Source organism: Micromys minutus (assembly GCF_963924665.1).
Source record: "Micromys minutus genome assembly, chromosome: 32".
In the NCBI taxonomy this organism is placed as follows: domain Eukaryota; kingdom Metazoa; phylum Chordata; class Mammalia; order Rodentia; family Muridae; genus Micromys; species Micromys minutus.
The window spans coordinates 4,407,539-4,431,871 of NC_137967.1; the positions used below are offsets into that span (position 1 = coordinate 4,407,539).

At 55.4% G+C, this 24,333-nt stretch overlaps 5 protein-coding genes across 11 annotated transcripts; 2 read left to right on the forward strand and 3 right to left on the reverse strand.

The window, feature by feature from the left end:
* Positions 1-277: 277 nt before the first annotated feature.
* Positions 278-7,240, reverse strand: FAM83E (family with sequence similarity 83 member E; the record flags this gene model as incomplete). Its single annotated transcript, XM_080909247.1, has 5 exons — positions 278-505; positions 2,484-2,928; positions 5,468-5,592; positions 5,839-6,006; positions 6,767-7,240. The coding sequence occupies 5 exons, from the start codon at positions 7,238-7,240 to the stop codon at positions 278-280; spliced, it is 1,440 nt and encodes a 479-aa protein (XP_080765373.1).
* SPACA4 (sperm acrosome associated 4) lies at positions 3,923-4,306 on the forward strand (the record flags this gene model as incomplete). The annotated part of the gene is made up of 1 exon (XM_080909160.1): positions 3,923-4,306. One exon carries the CDS (start codon positions 3,923-3,925, stop codon positions 4,304-4,306), a length of 384 nt encoding a protein of 127 aa, XP_080765286.1.
* Positions 7,241-8,465: 1,225 nt separating the features above from the next.
* RPL18 (ribosomal protein L18) lies at positions 8,466-10,873 on the reverse strand. Its single transcript, XM_080909085.1, has 6 exons — positions 10,815-10,873; positions 9,751-9,837; positions 9,498-9,605; positions 9,166-9,264; positions 8,793-8,986; positions 8,466-8,578 (listed from the first exon to the last, which is right to left on the reverse strand). Exons 1-6 carry the CDS (start codon positions 10,815-10,817, stop codon positions 8,503-8,505), a joined length of 567 nt encoding a protein of 188 aa, XP_080765211.1. The 5' UTR covers positions 10,818-10,873; the 3' UTR covers positions 8,466-8,502.
* Positions 10,874-11,061: 188 nt separating this feature from the next.
* SPHK2 (sphingosine kinase 2) lies at positions 11,062-18,783 on the forward strand. Of its 4 annotated transcripts, XM_080908621.1 has the most exons (7): positions 11,062-11,267; positions 11,899-11,969; positions 15,352-15,816; positions 16,472-16,621; positions 16,718-16,812; positions 16,896-17,011; positions 17,266-18,783. In XM_080908621.1, the coding sequence occupies exons 3-7, from the start codon at positions 15,411-15,413 to the stop codon at positions 18,350-18,352; spliced, it is 1,854 nt and encodes a 617-aa protein (XP_080764747.1). In that variant the 5' UTR covers positions 11,062-11,267; positions 11,899-11,969; positions 15,352-15,410; the 3' UTR covers positions 18,353-18,783. The 4 variants fall into 4 exon arrangements, with proteins under 4 accessions (XP_080764747.1, XP_080764746.1, XP_080764748.1 ...); XM_080908620.1 differs by having other exon boundaries at positions 11,062-11,969; XM_080908622.1 differs by lacking the exon at positions 11,899-11,969.
* Positions 18,784-18,879: 96 nt separating this feature from the next.
* On the reverse strand, positions 18,880-23,975 carry DBP (D-box binding PAR bZIP transcription factor). 4 transcript variants are annotated; one of them, XM_080908628.1, is made up of 4 exons: positions 23,281-23,975; positions 22,030-22,440; positions 20,582-20,793; positions 18,880-19,370 (listed from the first exon to the last, which is right to left on the reverse strand). In XM_080908628.1, exons 1-4 carry the CDS (start codon positions 23,417-23,419, stop codon positions 19,155-19,157), a joined length of 978 nt encoding a protein of 325 aa, XP_080764754.1. In that variant the 5' UTR covers positions 23,420-23,975; the 3' UTR covers positions 18,880-19,154. The 4 variants fall into 4 exon arrangements, with proteins under 4 accessions (XP_080764754.1, XP_080764755.1, XP_080764757.1 ...); XM_080908629.1 differs by lacking the exon at positions 22,030-22,440; XM_080908631.1 differs by lacking the exons at positions 22,030-22,440; positions 23,281-23,975 and adding an exon at positions 21,337-21,455.
* Positions 23,976-24,333: the final 358 nt, after the last annotated feature.

A 24,333-nucleotide genomic window follows, 5' to 3' on the forward strand; every position in this document is an offset into this window, starting at 1 on the left:
CTGTTGTGGAACTGCTTCATTATCTCCTTACACAACAACACACTGTGTGGCAGCCAGCGGAGCCTGTTTCTGCAGCAGTCTTATCTTGTCTGCTGCTCTGGGACTTTCCACCCATTTCCCAGATGGTAACACTGAGCCCTTAGCACTGGTGAGCTCATCAAGGCCAATCCCTTCTGGTGCCAAGATCCTAGACTAAAGGGCCTCAGACACAGCCAGTGCCCGGTTGGGGCTCTAAACAGACCCATGTCTGGCCAGCCACATCCAGCCAGGGCTTCCGTCAGCATCGCTTTCCAGAGCCAGAGGCCCAGTCTGATGTGGTAGCATTGTCCCCCAATCTCCTTTGGGCTGGGGATAGGTAACGTAGGCGGCGGGCTGGAACCGAGGGTAGGGGGCCAGCCCAGGGCTGTGTCCAGGAATCCATCTCAGTGCGGGGCCCACCTCCAGTGCCTCGCTGCTTCATCAGGGCCCTGGCTGGAGTGTCCTTGGAGCCCCAGAATTTTTTGGGCTGTGAAAAAAAAAACAAGGTGAGTCGTTGCTGGAGCTCGGCTGGTGGAGTGCTAGCCTTGCGTGCACGAGGTCCTGGGTTTGCTCCTCGGCACCGTACAGTCGTGATGAGTTCCCGTCACTGCAGCACTAGCAGGCAGCAGGAGGATCAGAAGCTTAAGACCAGCCTGGACCACATAAAAGCCCATCCCAAAATAAGGGGGGAAGAAGCTGAGAGCTGGCTCAGTAGGTAAAATGCTGAGGCCATCAGTAAGATCTGTAGCCTTAGTGCTGGAGGCAGCGACAAGGGAATCCTGAGCCTCCCAAGGCTCCGAGAACAGAGACAAGCCTTAGAGAATAAGGTGGAGAGCGACAGGAAGACCTCCGGGATTGACACCTAGCCTTGACAGACACACACCGGCAAACACATCTACACACACAGGGACGCACCTACATAGGAGAAACGAATATCTTGGGGCCCAGAGACAAGGGAAAAGAGATAAGGGGTGAGAGACAAAGAAGAAGGAAGAGAGAGGCAGATGGGAGGGGAAGGAGGAGATTTGGAGGTAGAGACATCAGAGTTAGAGGAGGAGGGGGTTAGAGAGGGAGGAGGGAGGAGTTAGAGGGGAGGAGGGAGAAGCTGGAGGGGAGGAGGGAGGAGTTAGTGATAGAGGAGGGAAGAGTTAGAGATGGAGGAGGGAGGAGTTAGAGATGGAGGAGGAGGAAGGAATTAGAGACAGAGGAAGGAGGAGTTAGAGGGAGAGGAGGGAGGAATTAGAGACAGAGAAGGGAAGAGTTAGAGGGAGAGGAGGGAGGAGTTAGAGATGGAGGAGGGAGGAGTTAGAGGGGAGGAGGGAGGAGTTAGAGGGGAGGAGGGAGGAATTAGAGATGGAGAAGGGAGGAGTTAGAGGGGAGGAGGGAGGAGTTAGAGGGGAGGAGGGAGGAGTTAGTGATAGAGGAGGGAGGAGTTAGAGATGGAGGAGGGAGGAGTTAGAGACAGAGGAGGGAGGAGTTAGAGATGGAGGAGGAGGAAGGAGTTAGAGACAGAGGAAGGAGGAGTTGGAAATGGAAGGAGGAGGTAAGAGAGGAGGTGGATGGAAGGTACCCGGAAGGAGATGGAGGAGAGGGGAGGGGAGGGTGACAGGTAGAGAAAGGAGGGGGAGATGCCAGTAGAGAAGATGAGGAAGATAGAGGGAACCCAGAGAACCCAGAGCCTCCAGAACCGGGGGGCCATAAGTGGGAAGCTGGAAACCCCAGTCCCACATGGGCTGCCTTTCCTCTTGCCTGTAGCTGGGGAAGACCAGGAAGTAGCTGTGGCCATCCAGGGGAACAAATATTTGCCAAAGGAGGAGAGCCCCGGGTGGAGGTGAGGCAAGGACCTTGACCTGACCACTCCGTTCCCTTTGGTCTAACTTCATTACCAGGGAAGAGATTAGAAACCGAGGCCAGCGGGGCTTAGCTCACTGAGGGATCGAATTCCGACTGCCTGCATCCTGGGTAAGACTACTTGTCTCTCCCACATGGCTCTGCTTCTCCTCATACGATAGGCCTCACAGTGAGAGAAGCTGAAGCTCAGAGAGAGCCATTTCCAGCCTCCAACTATCCAAGCAGCTAAACTGGACTCAGCCAGACCCTCACTTTCCATACAGATTCTCAGTTCTCCTGACCCTTCCATTTCCCTAACACCCTAAGGATGGTCACATGTAGGAAGTCAACAGCTTCTATGAGGAAACAGTCAGAGCTAAGTTCCAACCCCTCTCAGGTGCCTCAGTCTTCCCATCCGTGAAATAGGTAGGTTAAGTTTAAAGGACTTAGTCAGGCATGGTGGTGTCATCCCAATCCAAGGAATGTGGAGGCAGGAGAATCCAAGGCCAGCCTCAGCTATACAACCCTCTTTTAAAATGAGAACTGCTTCCTGCTTCTGGTGTCCCAGTGGGGCCTCCCTATACCTTCTTGGCTTCTGTGCCTTAGTTCTCATCAGGGGGGTGGTGGGGTCTCACCTCATTTTCCCCATCACTAGAGCCAGAGAGCTGAGACAGACGGCTGAGGTCCCAGAGGGAGCGGCTGGGTCGCGTTGGGGGACCACTGGCTGTCCTGGTGCGTTGTACACTCCTCAAGATGTCACTGAGAGCTGGCCCTGTGGTGGTAGGGGTCTCCCGTCTGTCCCCCTCGAGGATGTGACAGGCAGCCAGGCGGTGAGCCAAAGGCCCATCAGACAGCAGTGGGGCCACAGGGGCCACCGGGCAGCGCAGGGCCACGCGGTGTGGGCTTCGAGGCAGCTGTGGGCCCTCAGGAGGACTGAACAAAGGGCTTTGAGCTGGTGCTGGGGGGAGCGGCCTGGAGGCTGCATACAGGACCCGGAACTCCTGGCCGAAGGCATCTGCAATCTCTCCTGTGAGCAAGGTCACCAGACCCCTGTGCAGGCGTGAGTCACTCCATGTGAAGCTAGAGATGGAAGGGGAGAGTCAGGAGCTGTCCAGGGTGGCACCCACCCTAGTTCCCAGGCCCTGTGACCTCAGGACATGATCCTCTGGTGAATAGGACAATAAGTATCTACCTTGCTGCTAGTCACAGCCTACCTGGGGACAACATGGTAATAGAATTCTGTAATCCTAAGCACTCAGGAGGCTGAGGCTGGAGGGTTACATGAGACTATCTCAAAACAAACAAACAAACAACAAAAGCCCAGGTAAACCTCATACTGACCACCTAAGGTGAGATTAGCATAAACATGGGCTCTGCTCTGCCTTACTGAGGGCATCTCGGAGCCCCAGTTTATCAGGAGGTTGATCTCCTGATACCCACAGGACCATTTCCACAGAAAGGTTGCATTTCCTAAGCATGTGCACCAGGATCTCAGAAGCACATCTGGTAAGCAGAGCAAGTGTCCTGCATGGGGCCCACTGGCTGCAGAAGGTGGCACCTGCCCTCAGTGTCACATAATCATGGCTTTAACACCTCCAATGCAAGTTTGGTCATCCAGGGGTCCTGTATGCATCAAGCATCACCCTGTGGCCCCAGTGGGCCTTTGGTCAAGTATGATTGTCGTGGGCGGGCCAAGCTCATGAGCTGGCATTATGGGAGTGTCCTTCAAGTATCCTTACCTTGCCCAGGTGACAGTTCTGGTCCCTTCAGCCTGTGGTGGGTCAGGCTACAACCCCTCCCCCGCCCCCAGCCATCAAAGAACGCTGAGCATCTGTGAGGTCACTGAGTTCCATGGCCCAAAGGCTTGTGGCTAGGGGTGCTGGCCCATCTCCAACCCAAGGACTCAAGAGCTGAGAAGGACACATTGTATTGGGGACCAGAAACACTCCAACTGCTGACCCCCCTGAGGCCAGGACGCGGGGCAGGAGGTGTTCCAGGAGGTCACACTCGGCCATCCAGGAGGTCAAGGAAGGCCCCGGCCTGGCTTGGGTGTTATCCACGCCGCCAGGCCACCATGGTCCTTGGCTGGCCACTGCTTCTGGTGTTGGTTCTTTGCCCAGGTGCGACAGGCATCAAGGACTGTGTCTTCTGTGAGCTGACTGACTCCACTCGGTGCCCAGGCACTTATATGCGCTGTGGGGATGACGAGGACTGCTTCATAGGCCACGGAGTAGCCCAGGGCGTGGGGCCCATCATCAACAAAGGCTGCGTGCACGCCACCAGCTGTGGCCGCGAGGAACCCATCAGCTACATGGGCCTTACGTACAGCCTCACCACCACCTGCTGTTCTGGCCACCTTTGCAATGGCGGTGCTGGCCTTGCCACAGGGGCTACCTGCCTGTCACTGGGGCTGCAGCTGCTCCTGGGCCTGCTGCTGCTGCTTCAATACTGGTCATAATCCACAGGAACTGCAGGGCCTGGGGCTGTGCCCCAAGCCCACGTCTCCATCCCTTTCCCCATTAAATGACCAGAGATGCAGTCTACCTCCTGGAGTCCTGGTTTCCTCCATCCCAGGGCCCATGGGAGGCGGGCTGGCAAAGCCCCTGGCGTGCCATCATGTGGGGTGAGGCCTGTGGCCTCACTGCTCAGCTGTGCCCCATTGCTCCTTTTCAAGTTTATGCAGTGGCTTCTTTATGTTGGCATCACGGTAAAAAAAAAAAACAATACCAGATGGGGTTCCAGAGGACCTTTTTCCCCCTCAGGGGGCAGGAATAATTTTTAAGGCAGGGTTTCCCGTATGTCAGGTTGGCCTCGAATTCTCCGCACAGCTAAGGATGGCTTTGACCTCCGTGATCTTCCTTTATATTGTGTGTCACCACATCGTCTCGGAAGTACTTAGGTCATGTGTTGGCTGCCGCTCTGTCCTCTGGCAATGCCAGGATGATAGTGTCACTCCAAAGCATCACGGTTCTGGGGCTGGTGACCGGGGTCTCCAAAGGTGGACAGTGCCAGCGCCTCATGAAAACCTGCTGGAAGTGCACGTGCCCAGCACTGGCCAGGCGACCGCAGGCAGCCGTGTCCACAAATCTGCTGTATACGGCCTCTGAGAATAGTGGTTCCTGGTCGGCACCTCTTACCCTGGGCGCCTGGCCACGTCTGGAGGATTCTGGGATTCTCATGATGTTGAGACTGGGTAAGGGACACACCACTGAGATCTCCTGGGTGGAGGCAGGAACGAGGCTCAGCACTCACAATGGATGGGAGCCCACACTAGTCTGACCCCTGTCATCTTCTGAAGGGCGGCACAGAAAAGGGGAGTAAGTTGCCTGAAGTCACACAGCTAGTAGCTGGCGGGGTTGGGATCTGAACTCGGCTTCCCTGGCACCCAGAGTCCAGCCTCGGTTTCCCAAGTTGGGATCCACGAGGCCACTCACTAGAGACAGCCCTGAGTGTTCCCTGTGGCAGAACACCTCCTCTCCCGGATTGAGCATGTGGACCCATTTTAGAGATGAGTGTGGAACACAGAGACCCAGAAGGGATACTCCACCACCACGACCCCTCCCCCATCATCTGAGCACGTGAGAGAGGGCTGAACACAGGGTGTCATGAGGGGACACACCTGTAGGATCCTGAGATGACCCTGTCACCGTCCAGCAGCAGGAACTTCTCCCGCACATGGCCGCTCACCTGCCGTCGCCTGCGGCTCTGGAAGGTGTGGCCCTGCACGGTCCGGATATCCAGGTTCTAGGAAAGGGCATAGTCTGTTATCCCACGGATACTGTCCCAGCATCCCCAGGACCACTGATACCAAATCTTAGGAGATCTGGGGATAACTAACTCTGGTTCAAAGGATACCTACAGGACAACCCCATCCCCCACCCCCAGAGGGTGGGTTTCAGATCTCAGGGAACCCCAGATGATCTGTCGACCCATGGGAATGTCCCCCTCTGAGGAACAGGGACATTTAGAGGGTTCTGGCCTGGCTCCTACCTCAGTGGTCCACAGGTTCACCCCTAACTGCTGGGCTAGTATCAGGAAGGCAGGCAGATGTTGGTGGTCAAGCAGTAAATAAACAGGAATCCATCGGCGTGTAGCGGCGTCCACCATGTCTCTGAGCAGGTCAGGGTCAGTGAAAACATCCATGACCACAGCCACCAGCTAGGGTGGGGAAAGGAGTGAACAGAAGACGGGGGACTGTGGTACTCTGGGTAGGGTGCTTTGGAGACATAGGCAGTCAAGGCCTGGCTTCCGTGGGATGCTCAGGGGCGGCAGGGAGATACCTGCCCCGACCCTTCCCAGCATGGAGTGCGAACCAGGCCGCCCTCTTAGAAGACCCATTTCCAGCTGCTGAAAACTCATCTTTAATCCCACAGATTGTTGACCACAGATCGTCCTTTAGCCGGCCAGAGGTTCATGGCTCCAGGTTAGGGCTGGGTGCTGGTGACCAGAGAGGCTAGGCCACTAAGGTGTGCCTTGTAGGCAGAGACAGTTATGGTGCCATGACTCATCAAACAGGTCGCTCAGAACAAGCCCCGGCTGCACTGTGCCTGTTTCCCCATGGCCTCTACTTTTGGAAGGCTGTACATATTAACCCTATAGACCACTTGGCATTGGAGCCATAGAAACCCCAAGGAATAGGGCTGAGGGTGGGTTACAGGGCAGGGATCCCCCCCCTGGGGCTTTCCGGGAGGAAGCTAGGTGTCTGGTTTGGTGTGAAAGGGGCTTACTGACACAAACAGTCACAACTTAGCTCCAGAGGCATAAATACCAGGTCTCAGGAAGCAAGAGGCCTCCAGGTCTGAAGGGAAAAGAATAAAGCCAGGGCTCCGGATCTAGAGAAACGTGAGTACAGCTTTGCAAATTCCAGGAGGGTAAGGGGGAGAGCCTAGGTATTAGTCACAGGGTGATGCCCACCTACCTTTCGAGCAGTCTGGATTTCCTGGCGTACCAACTCTTTAATAGGGGGTTGGCCCTCGCCTGGTGGCTGGGTGTAGAGTTGTGCTCTGGTGATGCCTTTCCAGGCAGTGTCTTCGGGCCAGCCCAGCCGCAGCAGGGGTGCTGGCTCCTCAGATTGTCTAGGCCAGTAGGTCAGGCTGCCAATGTCCCCGTCAGTGATGGCTGTTCCTGAGCCTGCTGTATCAGGCTCCTGGCTTGGTACTGTCCAGTCCTCGGCAGCCGTAGCCAGGGCCTGAGCTTCATCTGCACTCAGAAAGGGGGGCAGCCTCTCCTGCCGCACGTAGGCCCAGAAAGACTCCTCACCGCTGCTCAGCAGTGCCTCAAGAGCTAGCCGCTGGCCCTCAGAGTACAAGGAGGCAGGGCAGGCCTTGGTCAGGGCTGGTTCGCCAGCTCCCAGCTCCTCTCCCTCAAGGGCTGCCAGCTGGGAGGCTGCCATTGGAGCCACACAAGGCCTCAAGAGGCCAGGTCCTAGAAAGCCTCAATGGCTTTTGGAGATTGACCATCTGGGGTCCTGCGATATTATGTGGCCCACCCAAAGCCCTCAGGGTAGGTCTGTAAACATCCACACAGCTCCCCGAAGCTGTCCCTGTCTCAGACCCTACAGACTGCCCATACCCTTACACCATGGATCTGACCACCTGTCAATCATCTCTCCCATTTTGCCTCTGCCAAATGGCAGGACCACCTCCAACTTGCAGCTGCGGCAGCTTTAGGTGATTCCCGGCTGCTCCTGGCCTGTCAGGATGACCTGCCTGCCCTAACAGGTCTGGCTACCAGGCTAACCATTTTCAGGTAAATGGCTGCTTGCCTGTCCTTGGTCACCCTACTGCCTGTAACCAATGGCTCGATGGCCTGTCACTTTGTCTTATCTATGGTATCTGACCCACGCTTTCCTCCCCTTCATTGCCACATGGTAGATAATTTCAGCACTTGATGGCCAGGAGTCAGTTTTTGGATCTGAGTAAACTTTTTTGCCCACCAACCCAGCTCCCACAAGCTGCTAATATACCTCCCAGTTACGCCTGCCGTAAGGACAGGAATCCATCCTGCTCTCCAGAGGCTCCTGCCAACCTCCTTCAGTGAAGATCTTCAGGATATTTAGTCTACCTTGGTTCTGACCCTTAAAACCAGTCAGTACTGCCGGCTGAACGACAGAAAGCCTAGCCGGGGTTTCTTACCAGTCTCTCCTGGCTGCACTTACTTCCTGGACAGGAATCACACACCTGTGAAGCCTAACTGGCACCACACAACTCAGGGGAGCTGAAATGAGGCCAGGTCTCCCCCATCTACAGACCCCATGGGGTCTGAAGCAGCTTAGAAACTTCCCTGTCTTCCTCTAGAGTAGCTCTCCAGCAGACAGGGAGCAACTGTCAGGACACAGCCCCTTGTGCAAACAGGAGGGAGGGACTACCGGGCATCTTGCTCAGAGACTGGCTGAGGCAGGGCCTCACCTGTTCCCACGCCTTCCCGCACATCCCCCAGCAGCAAGTTCTTGGGAAAAACTAATCCTAGGAGGAAGCAGGCGAACAGAATACCCAGCAGGGGCGGGGCTGCAGTCACAGGTGCAGGTCTGTAGTGACTTCCAAACCAAATGCTGTCACCATTGGTGGCCTCATCCCACCCTGCCCCATCCCAACTTCACGAATGAACAGAGAACCATCAACATCCAAAGCTTTTTTATTAACAGTAAGATCCAGGTTAGTTTTTGTAGCCTCGGCTGGCCCTTCGGCCTCTGGCACGCTCGAACTTCCGGCCCTTGGAACGGACATAGGGTCTGTGGGGGAAGGAGGGTGAGAGAAGTTCAGCTCAGTGGCCACTGGGACCAGTTCCTGCAATGCTGAACCTCTCCTGAGCTATGAGCCTTCACAGCACCCGCCACTCAGAAGTGGGACAGGCCCATAGTTGTAGCAACCCCCCAACCCAGTGAACTCAACACCCTAGTGGCCACTATAGCTAACAGCTACCAAAGGCAAGACCCTGATACTCACTTGGTGTGGCTGTGTGGAGTTCCTGGCGCCTTGCCGAAGTGTCGGTACACCTCTCGGCCCTTCCGGGGACCAGACAGGAGCACAGTGCCTCGCCCCTTGGGAGACTCCAAGGCCAGCTGGTCAAAGGTAAGAATCTTACCGCCAGCCTTGAGGATGCGACTTCGGGCCCGGCTGCTCACCCGCAGAGCACACACCTGAGGGGAAAACACCAGAAGCTGTGGGACTGCCACCCTCGTTCCTGTAGCACTGTGAACACTGCCACTAAAACCTCTCCAGTGGATGGCAGGCACCGTTCCACAGTGGTGAGGAGACACAAAACAAAAAATTATTACAGCTCACATGGACGGACGCATGTCCCCTGCTGGTCACTAACCTTCAGCTTGGGCACTTCCAGAATCCGCACATCATCTGTGACTGTCCCCACAACCACAGCGGTTTTGTTCTCCCGGCCAGGAAGCTTCATTTTTCGGATCTGACAGGAGCAAGCTGGTTATTTGTGTGCCCAGGCCAGTCACCCACAAGACCCAAACAGCCAAGACTTCCAACGTCCCTTCCCCAGTGACAGGCTCCCGAAGGCTGATTTGGAACCTTTCTCTCCAACCCCTGGAGTGAACCAAGTCAGAGAGATCCCCCAGCAAAAGACGGAAGGCCAAAGCACAGGGGTTTATATCCCAACAGTGTCAACACAAGTGCCCAACTACTAACCATTCGGGACAGGGACAGAGGTGGTCGGTTAGTGCGGCTCATAAACAACCTTTTCAGCACAACCTGATTGAAGGTGGAGTTGGTCCGTCTGGCCAGAAACCTGTACAGCTGGAAGGGAAAGGAAAAGACAGCATGTGACTGTCTCCTTCCCCCCAAAGTCACCCCATCCTGCTGAAGGGTGAGGACACTGCAGGAGTGTCCAGGTCCCTCCTCACAGTGGAGGTTGTAAAATGATGCAGTAGCCGGGGCTTACCTTGACTAGCAGCCGCAGGTAGATGTCCTGGCTCTTGGGCTCCTTGCGCCGAACCTTTCGGTCCTTGTTGTGGCGAATGTCAACACCCTGTGGGAGGTGAAAAAGCACCATGGAGCCAGTTCCCGAACAAGTGCCCCATATCCTTGGTGATTTTTATTCGTATGTGCAATTGTTATCTTTCCGGATACTTAGTCAACAACTCAAACCCAAAAGGATTAAAATTACGAGGGAGGAGAAACTCACTTTACTAACAAGTGAGACTTTTTTTTTTGTCTGGGCTTGTTACTATTTCTCCCAGACTCCAGAAACTCAGTGAAAACCTTGTCTCTGAATAAAAACTAAGATGCAGAAGACACGACGCTGGCTCAGCACACTTTAGAGCACTCGCTTGGCATGTGAGGGCCCTGGGTTCTGGGCCCAGGATGGGTGGGCATTCAGACCCCTGCAAAAACGTTAGGCTGTATTTTGTTCTCAAAACTGGCCCCCAATCTGGAAAGCAGCCAAATAAGCTAACAGTATATTCTAAACATAGAAGTATGTTTATGACAAAAGTCAGACTCTTGCACTATCTACTTCAAAACAATCCTAAGGCATGGACAAGATGACTACACACCCTTCCGACCAAAGACACGGGGGCCCTGTTCCGGGAAGCACGGAGGACTGACACCCGCTTGTCCCCAAACCCGGCAATGTGGAGCTCTACTACCCGCAGGACTCAACTTCTCAAATGCAAGTTAAGAACCACGGAAACCCGGCGTTGTGGTCGCGCCTGGAAACCTAGCACTCGAAAGATTAAGGCAAGGGAACTGCCGTAGGTTCGAGGCCACGCTGGACTCACAGGGAGTTGCAATTAGCCTGGATCATAAGGCCAAACTCCGTGGAGGAACCGAGGAGCCTCCGGAGGCTCTTGGCCGGCCATCGACTCCGCCGAGTCCCACTCGGAGGCCCCAGACTATCGCCCAGTCTCCCTTGGCACCGCCCGCACCCCTCCGTCGCGCAGCGACCCGGTCTCGCTGAGGATGGCAGCGGATGGGATACTTGTGGACGCCGCAAGGCGAGCTCACCATGATGGCGCCTCCTGCTCGGCCAGGTCCAGAAAGACGGAACCGCGCCGGAGTGGGCGGGGAAAGAGCGGCCTGCGAGACGCACTCGTGACGCAACGCAAGACGCTCTATCCCAAACTGGGTGTCTCTATGGTGTATTGGTGACGCCACATGCGTGCGACGAGACGCTCTACCACAATTTCGTGGGGGGGGAATTCTCTATGGTATGTTGGATGACCGACTAAACCAAGGCTTCCAGAACCAAAGAGAAACCAGCCAGAGGAAAGGGCCGGGACGCAGAGAGCCTCTCTACCCTTTTCCCAGTCCCTGTTCTCTATATTCTTCAGGGATAAAGAGACTTGAGAACGAGAGACATGCTTGGAGTCAGCAGGAAGAATAGAGTGGTGACTCTCTGGCCGCACGCCGACCGCTTCTCGGTGGCTCGCGGAGGACCCGGCGGGCTGTGCGTTGGAGGTGAGGCTTGTCCCGGCCCGAAGAAAACGCTAACCTCACACTTCCGGCACTTTAAATTCCCGGCTGCCTTTTCCCTATGCTCAGTTTACTAGACGGAACTAAAGTTCAGGAAGTCCTACTAGATTTCTCACCCGAGACTTTCTTGCTGCGAGTCAACCCATAGCACCTTATTTTTTAAAAATATTTTTGTGTTCAGCTTTTTCCCCTACCCCTAGATGATCTCTTCCCGGATCTGGATCTCTCCTTAATTTACTTTCTTAGAGACGGCTCCCGTCCCTCCCCGTCCCCGCGACCAGACTGGTTGAACTGGCCCAACATTTTTTGATGTACATATTGATGTGCAGAGAAGGCACCCAGAGCTCCCGGGCTGGAAAGAGGATAGAGATAAGAAACTCCAGAGAGAATGAAATAGAGACCATGACGGTGGTTGGAGGTGTGGAGACCTGAGGGTGAGAAGTAAAAATGGTGAGGGAACCTCCGGCAGAAGGAGAGACAAAAATACAAAACTGGAAAATTGGCGCCTAGTTGGATAGTAAAGCTCCGGTCCCAGTTCTACCCGCCCCCCCCCCCCCCCAAGTCAAGGTTTCACAGAGTTGCCCAGCCTGGCTTTGACTCATTCTTCCTGCCTCAGCCTCCGAAGTAGCTGGGATCACAGTCTTTCAACACTTGCCCTGGCTCTGCCATTTAAAGTTGTGATCTTGGGTAAGTCATTTTCTGTTTTTTTTTCCTTGTTTGGAAAAAAAGAGAGTGATAAAGGCGCCCTGTTGGGGTGTCTTCCCTGATTGTATAGGTCTGTAAGTGTCTTCAGTCAACACTTGGCTCAAAGTATTACGTAGAACATATCGTTAGAACTTGGGTAGTACAGGTCAGGCTGGCTGGATGGGAGATGCTGGTTCTGGGCCACTGAGTCTGCAGTGTGCCCTCTTCAGAACCCTTACCTGGGGTTGTACAGTAAACAAGACACTCTACCCAAGCCACCTCTGCGTGGCCTCCGCTTTGGGGCTCAGGCCCTGTTGTGACAGAGCAAAGGTCTGGGTGCTCGCCGAACCCCTAAATCCAAGGGGCAGTGGGACCAGGTACAGCTGTCTACAGTAGTGGTTCTCAATCTGTGGGTCCAGAGCCCTTTCACGGGGTCACATGTCAACTGTCCTGTGTATCACATGCTTACATTGCAATTTTTAAAAAAAGATTTATTTATTTTATGTATATGACCATATGGTAGCTGTCCTCAGACTCACCAGAAAAGGACATCAGATTCCATCACAGATGGTTTTGAGCTACCTTGTGGTTGCTGGGATTTGAACTCAGGACCTCTGGAAGAGCAGTCAGTGCTCTTAACCACTGAGCCATCTCTCCAGCCATACGTTGCAGTTCGTAACAGTAGCAAAACTACAGTTATAGCAATGAAAATAACTTATAGTTGGGGTCACCACACCATGGGGAAGTGTATTAAAGGGTTACAGCATCACGGAAGTTGAGAAGCACTCTTCTAGAGTTCGTGATTGTCACACCACGGGTGAGAACTTCTGCCACTGGCCTCGGACTTCTCCGGGGAGTAGGATAAGTATTCCTTTTTTTCTCTCAACTGTGCTGCTGAGGCTATTCAGGGCGGAGTCACTCAGCTTGGGTGAGTTAGCATTTCTCCTTTCCTGTTTCCCCTTCTCTGCTGAAAACTCCTTTGGTCAGGGCTTTCTCAGGGCTCGGCAGCTTTATTGGGGGTTTCTGTATGTCACCGAGATCCTCCTCTAGTCATGGTTTGGTGTGTTATCTGGGGTGGTTGCTGCTGTGGATCGGATGCAAGGTGTATTTGGCCATAAGCAGGCCACCTCCTCCACTTTTTTTTCCTAATAGGTTTTGTCCCTGCCTTATGAGAATGTAGCTCAGTGTGAACATGCTTTGTCCAGCATGTGGGGGTGTATTTTGACACCAGTGAGTGTACTCGATTGTGTCTTGAGTTCTTCAGGTCTTCTTTCACCCTTAACTTGGTTGTCTCTGTCAACATTTTGTTTTTTTCCTGGCCTCAGTTCCTTTCCAACTCTGGGCTTGCAACGCTTTCCCTTCCCTATGCTTTCTTTCCGGGGCTGTCTTGTCACATGGTGGTGTCCTGGGATGTTAATCTCATTCTTCCTCTTGAATGTTATAGTCCGACGCAGTTTGTAAATCAGTGAGCCTCCTGGGCCCGGTTAGCATTCCAGAATGGTCTCCACCTTGTGTCGGTCCTTTTCTGGGGTTTGTTTGACACAAGGTGTCACTTAACTGGCTATAAACCGCTGAGGCAGATCCTGCACTTCCTCCCAATTTTTAAGATTACAGGGTTCCATCACACCTCAGTTTCTATCTCTGCCTTGTTCTGTTACCACCGTTACCAACATTGGAGAGTTGGTTAAGAACTCCTCCACGCCCCTTTTCTTTTCATTGACTCTGTTGGGGAGAGGGCTTGTTTTGACCTCAACAAAGATGGCGGGCTAAGCTTTGCCTTCTACTTTCCTCTGCTGCGTGTGTGCCCTTACTTAAGATGGGAGCCGCCTTGCTCGGCTAAAGCCCCGCCCGGCTTCCGTCGTCATCCACCGGCCCGGGCGCGTAGTTATGAAGGCAGATACTTCCGCCCCCCTGCCCTCTCATTGGTGCGGCTCGGACTCGGTGCAGCCATTGGCTGGATGGACGCACACCCTTCCCCCACCCCTAGATCTGATGGGGGCGGTAGTGGAGACTCTGGAGGGGCTGCCCGGACGACGCAGCGTGCACGCAGGTTGCGGGATTCTGGGTGACCCCAGAGGGGCGGACACTCAGGCCCGTTGCGGAACACTGGGTGAAATCTGAAAACGGCAACCAGGTCCAGCCCTGGGATAGAGACTCAGACTTGGTGCTGCGTTGCACCCCTGGAGTGGTTGTACCGGCTAGGGATACCGGGGACAAACGGTGGTCGGCCAGGAGCCTGTGGGTGGAGCCAAGATCTGGGGCCTTGGGAGGGAGACCGAGACACAGCCTAGGATGGGGCGTTTATAAGGCTCTGTGCTGGTATCTGATTTGAGGGCCTCATACAGGTCCCTGCAGTTTTAAGGGTGGGGCCGATACATGGGCATTAAAGGAGCGACCAGAGCAGCTGGCAGAGATAGATCCTGAGGGACAATATTCATGGGGGCGTGTCCCAGGCTGCTGCGAGGCTGGGAAAGGTGACAAACTAGTCAGGCGACTTGGTTGAGCTGCCCAAAGGTGAGCTTCTGCTGAGCGGGAGAAGGGGCTCAGTTCTGGCTCACCTTCTTCCTGGAGAGAACTCACAGACACCCAGGTTAGTGCTTCTAGTCAACAGGCTAGTGGCCACTCACTTGGTCTCCTACAGGTGGCCCTCCCTCTGACCTCTCTGTGTGTCCTGTTCTTCTCTTCTGTAACAGGCAGGAAAGCAACGGGCTTTCCTCATTGGAGTGAGAAACTTTTAAGTTCCTCTCCCCTGCCCTCCCCCCATATGGTTTAGATAAAGGGGCATAGTCCTGGCTGTCCTGGAACTCACTCCATACACTAGGCTGTCCTCCAACTCACGGAGAGCCGCCTGCCTCTCCCTCCTGAGTGCCTGGATTAAAGGCTTGAGCCACTGCTGCCCAGCTACTTTAAGTAGTTTATCAGCCTGGATCTCCGGAGCTGCTGTTTCTCAGAGCTGACTTTATCTTCTTTGTGCCTGTGTGTCTACATGGTTGTCCCATCTCCACCTGGCGGTGACTCAGTGCGTGGGAGGGGACAGTGTCTCCCTGTCTCAGCCTATTTTCTCCTGCCTCTGCCCTCCAGTCTCCCCACAACCTCTGTCATCATGTAGTAAACCACAGATTTACCCTCCAGTCGCCTTTTCCATCTTTTGATCGCCATGGGTTCTATTGTTTGGGTTTTAAGCAGCGAATCCCCCGGCTGGCCTCAACCCTACGTCTGACTCCCTGATGCTAGGCATCACCGTGCCTGACTTCCAGGGGTATTAACTAGTTGTTGCAACAGAGTTAACTGTCCTTTCCCACACTCTGACTGCTTTTTACAGACCTCTTCTGTCCCCCACCTACCATGGGATCCTGAATTTTGACCATTGTCTTCCTCCCCACAGAGGACCTGGAGCTGGCCACAAGCCAAGAATCTAGGAGTGCTTGGGACTGAACCAAGATCATGGCCCCACCACCACTACTGCCAATGGCTGCCAGCACTCCAATCCTGCACGGCGAGTTCGGCTCCTACCCGGCCCATGGCCCACGGTTTGCCCTCACCCTCACAACACAAGCCCTACACATACAGCGTCTGCGCCCAAAGCCAGAGGCCCGGCCCCGAGACGGTCTAGTCACTCTGGACGAGGTCTCGGGCTGTGGCACTCTGCAGAGCCGTAGCCCCGAAGACACTGCGGCCTACTTCTGCATCTACACCTACCCACGGGGTCGGCGCGGAGGCCGGCGCAGAGCTGCTCGGACCTTCCGGGCTGATGGGGCCGCCACATATGTGGAGAATCGTGCAGAGGCCCAGCGCTGGGCAACTGCCCTCATGTGTCTCCTCCGAGGAGTGCCTCTGTCTGGGGACCAGGGTGAGATGCTGGCCCAGAGCCACATGGGTGTTCCCGTTTGTCCTGTGTTTGTGCTCTGGGTCCTTTTGGGGCTGTCTCAGAAGGATGAGAGACAGCAGAAAGAAGCCCAGGGAGTGCTTGCTGTTGGTTCCATTGTTCCTCCCTTGACCACAGCGCCTGGACAGCAGCTGAGTAAGGCTCCCAGAGAATTCGGAGGGTGCAACGCAGGTCTCTAGGACCTTCAGGCAGCTCAGAGGTGTCTTTTGGCTCCAGTCTACACAGAGTGGAAGCTTCCCAGCACAGCCTCCCTCTCTTGGGGCCTGCTTCCTGTAGGAGCCTCACTGCTTAGGGGCTATAGGATAGGACCCTGGTGCTGGTTAATAGTTGTTCAGGGATCATGACTTCTTTCCCCGCCTGCCACACACAGGTTCGAAGGGCACACGTTTGCTTTTACAGCCAGCCCTTGTCTTAGCACCTGTGAGAAAAAACTGGTCTGACTTCACTGGCTAGGTGACAGCGGGGAGGCAGAAACTCACAGCAGTATCTGTAAATGGTCCCAAGGTACCTGCCCTTATCAAGTCGCCTTGGGACCATTTCCAGATACTGTTGCTAGGGAGGAGGCTGGATCCACAGCCTCTCCAAGACTCAGCCTTTCCTTTCTCTTCCATTGCTTCAGAAATCACCCCTGAATTGCTGCCCCAGAAGTCCAGGCTGCTCATACTGGTCAATCCTTTCGGGGGGCGAGGCCTGGCCTGGCAGCGCTGTATGGACCACGTGGTGCCCATGATCTCTGAAGCTGGGCTGTCCTTCAACCTCATACAGACAGGTAGGGGCTGCAGGCAGCAGGGTGGGAGGGATACTCCTGGATCTTATGGAGAGTTCTAGCATGAGACTTCCTAACCTTCTGATTTGCCCACCTTAGAACGACAGAACCATGCCCGTGAGCTGGTGCAGGGGTTGAACCTGAGTGAGTGGGAAGGCATCGTCACTGTGTCTGGAGATGGGCTGCTTTTTGAGGTAGAGCTACAGAAACCCTAACCCTGTCCTGGGGGGAACTGAAGAGGGAGGCCAGGACCCAGGCAGCCCTATCCCAACTGCAGGTGCTGAACGGGCTCCTTGACCGCCCAGACTGGGAAGACGCGGTGCGGACGCCCATCGGTGTTCTCCCCTGTGGCTCGGGCAATGCACTAGCCGGGGCCGTCAACCATCATGGCGGGTATGTCACTCAACTGGGGATCCCCGCTAAGAGAGGGATGAGTCTTTGGGACAGCAGGGTCTGGTATCTTTCCGTCCTGCACCTACTCCTTACCCAAGCTAGGTCTGTGGCTGGCCCACAGAGCACCTCCAGTCAGGGGCTTGCGGTGGGCTCCGGGACATGCTTTCTGGTGGCACTGCCGCTCCTGCCATCCTTTTTCCTCTGTGTTACCCCCATGGCTCTTCCCCATGTGACACTTCTCTCTGATTGTGAAGGTTTGAACAGGCTGTTGGTGTTGACCTGTTGCTCAACTGCTCCCTTCTTCTCTGCCGGGGTGGCAGCCATCCTCTGGACCTGCTCTCTGTGACACTGGCCTCGGGATCCCGCTGCTTTTCCTTCCTGTCAGTGGCCTGGGGATTCTTGTCAGACGTGGACATTCACAGCGAGCGTTTCAGAGCCCTAGGCAGCGCTCGATTCACACTGGGTGCAGTGCTAGGACTGGCCACACTGCATACCTACCGCGGACGTCTCTCCTACCTCCCTGCTGCCGCAGAACCAGCCTTGCCCGTCCCAGGCCACGGTCTGCCGAGAGCCAAGTCAGAACTGGCTCTGGCCCCAGCCCCAGCCCCAGCCGCCACTCACTCACCTCTTCATCGGTCTGTGTCTGACCTGCCCCTGCCCCTACCCCAGCCTGCCTTGGTCTCCCCTGGCTCCCCTGAGCCTGTGCCTGACCTGTCCCTCAATGGTGGTGGTCCAGAGCTGACCGGAGACTGGGGGGGAGCTGGGGATGCACCTCTGTCCCCAGACCCACTGCTGCCTTCATCCCCCAATGCTTTCAAAACAGCTCAGCTTTCACCCATCGCCGAGGGCCCTCCAGAAATGCCAGCATCCTCGGGGCTGTCGCCCCCCACCCACAGTGCTCCAGAAGCCTCCACCTGGGGCCCAGCTGACCACCTGCTTCCTCCCCTGGGCTCTCCACTGCCCCAAGACTGGGTGACAATAGAAGGGGAGTTTGTACTCATGTTGGCCATCTTGCCAAGCCACCTCTGTGCAGACCTGATGGCAGCCCCACACGCACGCTTTGACGATGGTGTGGTGCACCTGTGCTGGGTGCGGAGCGGCGTCTCACGGGCTGCCCTTCTCCGAATTTTGCTGGCCATGGAGCATGGAAACCACTTCAGCCTGGGCTGCCCACATCTGGGCTATGCTGCAGCACGTGCCTTCCGCCTTGAGCCACTCACGCCTCGTGGCGTGCTCACTGTAGACGGGGAGTTAGTGGAGTACGGGCCAATACAGGCGCAGGTGCATCCAAGTCTCGCCACACTGCTCACTGGGCCTGCAGGTCAAAAGCCGAGAGCCTGAACGAGCCTAAAGCTGAGTTGGCAGGACAGAGCACCACAGGCCAAGGTCTATTTTTTTATAGGTAAAAATAGGGCCTGCACTCTGACCTGTGAGGGTGGGGAGTGGTCCTGACCCCGCAGTTCCCAGAGGACCTAGAGGCTTGAGGGTGGGGTCTGCCTTTCCTGATGTCCAATGATGGGGCCTGGAATGTTTGTGCTAGCAAGGCTTCTCCAGCTTATTGTCCAGCCAGGGTTTCTTCTTGCCTACTCCAGTGCCTCCACTTGACTGGCCAATCAGCCCTTGAGGGGCAGGTTCCCCCAGGTGGTCCCCAGATTTGCACTAATGTTCCTCCCCTGGCCAGTCAGGGGCGGGATATTCTGTGTCTTGTGTGTCCCTGTCCCTAGTCTAAAAGCAATTGAAAAGGTCTATGCAATAAAGGTGTTGCTTTCCTCGAGACCTTCCCTCCCACCCGACGTCCCTTCCAATGACTGGTCCTATAAGGAATGTCCTTGAGACAGCCGGCGCTGCTTTGTCACAACAGCTGGCTCTGGGTTCTCAAGATTTATTCAGGGTTGTGTCGATGGAGGCGGTTGGATGGCTGGGTTCCCCGACGTGCTAAGAGCGCACTCAGGACCCTCCCCACCCCATAAGTGTGGTGGGAAGGCTAACTTTTTCTTAAAAATATAAATGTATTTGTCTGCATCGTGATGTCCCTGGGGCACCTAGGCTGGTCAGACCACTGGCCATGGGACAAGGAGGAAGGAGGGTGTCAGGTGCAAGTCTGAGCGAGGAACAGGACTCTGCCCTGGCAGGGAGGAGTGGCTCACAGTGTCCCGTGCTGGGCCTGGTAGCGAGAAAGCACAGCACGGTAGTGGGACAGCTCCTGCCGCACAGCCACCACCTCCTGCCGCAGCAGGGCGTTCTCCTTCTCCAGGAAGGCTGCCCGCACAGATATCTGGTTCTCCTTGAGTCTTCTTGCGTCTCTCGACCTCTTGGCTGCTTCATTGTTCTTGTACCTCCGGCTCCAGTACTTCTCATCCTGGGGATGGAGGAGTGGAAGGGGCAGTGAGACAAAAGGAATCCAAATCCGTGGATCTGGTTCATTACAGCAGCAAAGCCTAAGGATATTGGTCTATGCCGGGATCAATACCCAAACTTCTGTTGTCTGCTGCCCTGGTTGCTAAGAACAGGTTTCTGGCAGAACACTAGAGATAGATTTCCAGGTACACATGAAAAAAGCTGGTCTTGAAATTCTCCACTGTATGGAGCAAGACTCCCCACGACCTATGGAAAGCCGGTTGCTATGGTGGTTTGTTACCTAGCAACTAGGCCTTCAGGGTCTGAGGGCTTTTCTCATTGAAAAGCACATTGCCCTAGACATCACCTTTCCAGATCCTAGTTGCTAAGGAAAGCTTGGATAGCTCCCCTTGTGGTGGGGTTTGGTATCCTGGTTGCCAAGGCAACCTCATCTCATCAGAAAGTAAACACGTGCTGTAAGGAGACACAGTCTCTTTCCTTCCACCCCTGAACTGAGGTCAGGGAGCTGTCTGCATCCCTTCCCTCCAGTACCTGACTGATGGAAGAATTGGGAGCTGAGGCTTCCTCTGAGGATTATATCATGGGTCCTTCACCCTGCTGGAAAAGATGCTTCCCTGGGCTTCATCTTAATTAAAGGTTCCAGCTTGCTAGGACACAGCCATTCCCTAGCAACGGCTGAGCTCTGTGGCAGGAAAAAGCACTCATGAAATAGTTTTCTCAGATGGAACTAGATGCTGGAACACCTATGATGCACAAAAGGCCATGGCAAAGACACGAGACCCCAGTAACAGCAAAACCAGACTCTAGAAAAATGCATTTGCTGCTAAGATTCCCACAAATTAGGGTATCACTGGTAAAGGATGACTTCAGGCCCAAGGAAGACCATGTCTGCACCTGGGTAGAGGCAGTTCTACAGATGTTTCAGGTTGAAAGCAGAAGACCAGGCCAGCTGCTCAGAAGCAGGCTGATGGACAACCACTGAAAGCTGTAATTTGCAAGAGTCTCTTGGAACTTGAGCCCTTGTCCACAGGGGGACTGGCTTATGGGTCCAAGTGACCGGAGGTCTCCTCTTCGTGACTCTCAGGACAAAATCTGTCCCCAGAAGCTTCGTGAACTAGGTTATGCCTATAGACCACTGAGTTCTGAGACCCCCTCCCCCAGAGAAGCTTCCCAGACTTGAGCAAGGCCAAGCCAACATCTGGTCATGCTCACCTTTTGTTCCTCGGGCACCTGGACTTTCCTTGCCTTCTTCATGATTGGCTGAGGCTTCAATTCCTCCTCTGAGAAGCGGTGTCTCCGAGGGTCAAAAGTCTCATGGCCTGGAATGCTTGACAGGGCGAGGTCAGCGGGATCAGGTTCAAAGGTCATTAGCACCTCCACGGTGTCTGGGTCCACAGGACTGGGTGTGTCCCTAGAGGTCAAGCCTAGAGAAATATGTATCACTTGAATGTGTGCGTATTTAGTTTGGGGACTGCATTCTCAGAGGCCCCTCTCCATCTTATCCACCACAGGGCAGACTTTTCTGCTGTTTTAACACAAATCCTGTCAGGCATCAACCCTGTGACAAAGATGCTTAGCCACCGGAAGGCAATTCTATCATTATGAGTAAGGCAGAAATGACTGGCCGTAAATATCCCATGAGTCTTCTAAAACCTCAAAACTTAAGATTCAGTGTTATTTTTTGTTCCCACTGCCTGAGTCCTACTTACTGAATCCTTGCTCAGAGCTTAGACCTGTTAGACTCACTCCTAAGAGTGATGAAGGGTCCAGGATGGCTAAAAAAGGATGACTCCTGTGTCTTTAAGAACAAAAAAGATGGGGCCAGCCTAGGACACCAGTTCAGGGCCGTGTCACGTGTGGCCTCCTGCTTCCCCTTTCCCCTCCTCCCCACCAAGCACCCGCACGTTCCCGGGCCCCGCCTCCTCGCGCGTGAGAGCGCGTGCGCGCAGTAAGGAGGGAGGACTCACGTGGCGAGGGAATGTGCAGCCCTGGTTTTTGCCTGGAGGTCGGATCAGGGACAGGTGTACCCAGGCGTCCCACATCGAGACTCCTGGTCTTGATAGGGGGTCGCCTCCCTTCTTGTTCCTTTTGGTCTCAGCTCCAACATCTCCAATGATTCTACCCACCCACCTCGCGCTATGGGGGCGGGGGATCGTGGGAGAACCGGCCTGTCAAGCTCTTAGCCATGCAAACTCCCACAGTTCTGAGATCCTAGGTCCCCAACGCAGGAAAATGGGGAGCTCCTCTGCAGAGTCCAGAATCGGGTTCCTGACATTCTCTGCTGCAAGACTCTGGGAGGCAGGATGCAACACCCTCCACTTGGGGTGTGGGCCAGAATCCAGGAACCTAGTACCTCGCTCTGGCCTGCTCACTCCCATTTTAAGTGTCCTTGAAGTCCAGTCCTATGTTGTTTCCCAAAATTCTGGACTCGAACTCTGGAGTTAGTACTTTCCAGTTAACTAAGGTGTTCTGAGTTTCTAGTCTTGGCTCCAGGAACATGAGGAAACTTTTGTCTTAGAGAAACATACAGCCTCTCACTGAATAATCCTCTCGCATTTGGGGACCCAAGGCCCCTAAAGGATCGCAGCATCTCATTGGGCAGACTTCCAAAAGTGTCGCGAGGCCCCTCCCTGCCCGCCAGCCCCGCCCCTTCGCCGCACCTGCGCGGTGGCCGCCGGCGGCTCCCAGAGTGGCCCGCGCGGGGGCGTGCCCAGGCGAGGAGTGGGGGGAAGAGGAGCTGCAAGAGCCGGGCCCCGGGGAGGGTGCGGGAGTGCGCGCTGGAGAGGGTGCCGGCGACAGGCCCCCGGGGGGCGGCGGGCTCGGCGGTAGCCCGTGCTCCAGCAAGAAGGCGTCCAGATCCACGTATTCCACGTCCCCGAAAGGCAAAGTGCGTTCCCACAGCAGCGGCGCAAAAAGACTCGGGCCGGCCACAGGCCCTGAGCGCCCCCGAGGGGACCCACCGCCACTAACTGCCCCAGTCGGGGCATCCGCTGGGCCCGCCGTTTCCAGGCCGGGTCCCGGGACGGGGGCTGAAGGCAGAGTTGCCTTGCGCTCCTTTTCCTTCAGTAGACCTGTAGGCCAGGGAGAGACCGGATGGGGTGGAGGGACACAGGAGGGACCCCAAGTCAGAGATATGGCGGAGATACAGAGAAGTGAGGAGACGGGAAACGCAGGGCAAAGACTCAAGGAGGTGGGTACAGGCAGGGAGAAAACCCAGAAAAAGGAGTGAGGTGTAAAGACGGGGTTGGGGAGACCCAGAGAGAGAAGAGAACAAGGCCCCAGCAATAGAGATGGCCAGGAAGACAGGGACCCAGAGAGGGGAAAAGACAAAAAAGTACACAGAAGGGTAGATAGGGTTAAGAGACCCGGGAGGGGATTAAGAAACACAAGAAAGCGACCCAGAGAGCGAAGATGGAAGTTAAGAAAGGTTTAGTGACAGGGTGGGTGAAAGGTTGGGCAGGTGAGAGAGAAAAAGTGACAGCTCAGTTATCCCCCCCCCATCACCCTCGTCCCCTCCCCCACAATCTGTTGGGGCTGGAAGTGGCTCCTTTGCTCAGGCACATTCCTCATCCCTACTTTCCATGTGACCCTGTGAGGCCCCGCCCAAGCCCGTGTCTGCACCGTGTGAGCATCCGACACACCCCCTCCCTTCCCCCAGGACTCCAGGGGTCCAGACTCGGAGGCCAAAGGGAAGAAAGAGGGGTCTGGCACCTAAACTTTGTCCTCATGGAGAACACTCCGGGGACTTGACCCTTAGGCCCTCCAGGCGTCATATTTGGTCCTGGACGCTGAAGGACTGGAAGATCTAAGTGACCAAATGAAGACTAGCAAAGATGGAACACCTAGCTGATAGGGGCCGTAGACCACCACCCCAACAGTTGAGTCCCTAACATAGTGGGACTAGAACTCACAGCTGGCCGGTTCTTTGGGCTTGCTGTTTCCCTGCAGAAGGCTCCTCAGCCCAAGCAGCGCTCCCCCGCCAGGGGGGGCCCCAGCCGGGCCACCCAGCAGCAGGGGACCCGGGGTCCTGTCGCTCAGAGGCCGCGCCATTGCCGGGCACCTGCTCCCAGGTTCATGAGCTCATGGAGAGTCGAAGAGATATGTCAGTCACCCGCACACTCCTGTGGCTCGGGCGAATGTGTCCCAGAGTCGGGCGAGCGCGGCGTGCAAGCCTCCAGTATCGGAACGCTTCAAATCCTAAGAGCGCTGCGGGGGTTCAACCAGTCTGCTCTGCAGAAAGGTGCAACTCAAAAGAGTGTCCCGGGAGGCTCCTATAGTCTGGGCGAGTGGGTGACCAAATCAAGCAGCTGTCTCTTTGCAACTGTGGGTCCCCAAGGGACACAGGCGCGCGCTCCTTCTGTACCAGGTGGGCGAGACTCTGGCTCTAGCCAATTTTGCACTTCTCCCAAAGAAAGGAGCTTTGCAATCTGCACCCAGAGGTGTGCACCCAGGGGCGGAGGAGGGGGCAGAAGGAGGTGGCAGCCTTGAGGCGTGGCCAAAGCAAACTTCTTTCGCGGAAAAAAAAAAAATCCAAACCAAAACACCCGACGCCAGAGCGCGCGCCCCTCCTCCGGGCTGCCTCCCTCCTCTTCGGCCATGCACCCCAGCCGCGTGCCTCCCTCCGGCTGCTAGCAAGAGCCAATCGTGGCCTGAGCCCTTGAGACGCTCAGCCAATGAGATGAAGGGATCTGCCAAGGCCCCGGAGGCGCGTGAGGGGCTGAACTTGTGGAGTTGCCTTGCCTTTTGGAAGAAGGCGGGACACTGACCTACATTCGGCCAATGGGAGGATGCGCTGGAGGCGGGACCGTGACCCACTTCGAGCCAATGAGGTAGGAAGAAGGGGGAAGCACATGGCTCTGCGCGTGCTACCGGATGCGGGTGTGGGTCAGGAGGGGTGCCTCTTAAAGGAGCCGCGTGTTCACAGGCTCATTGTTTGAGGAAAGAAGCAGAACACCAACTAGAGC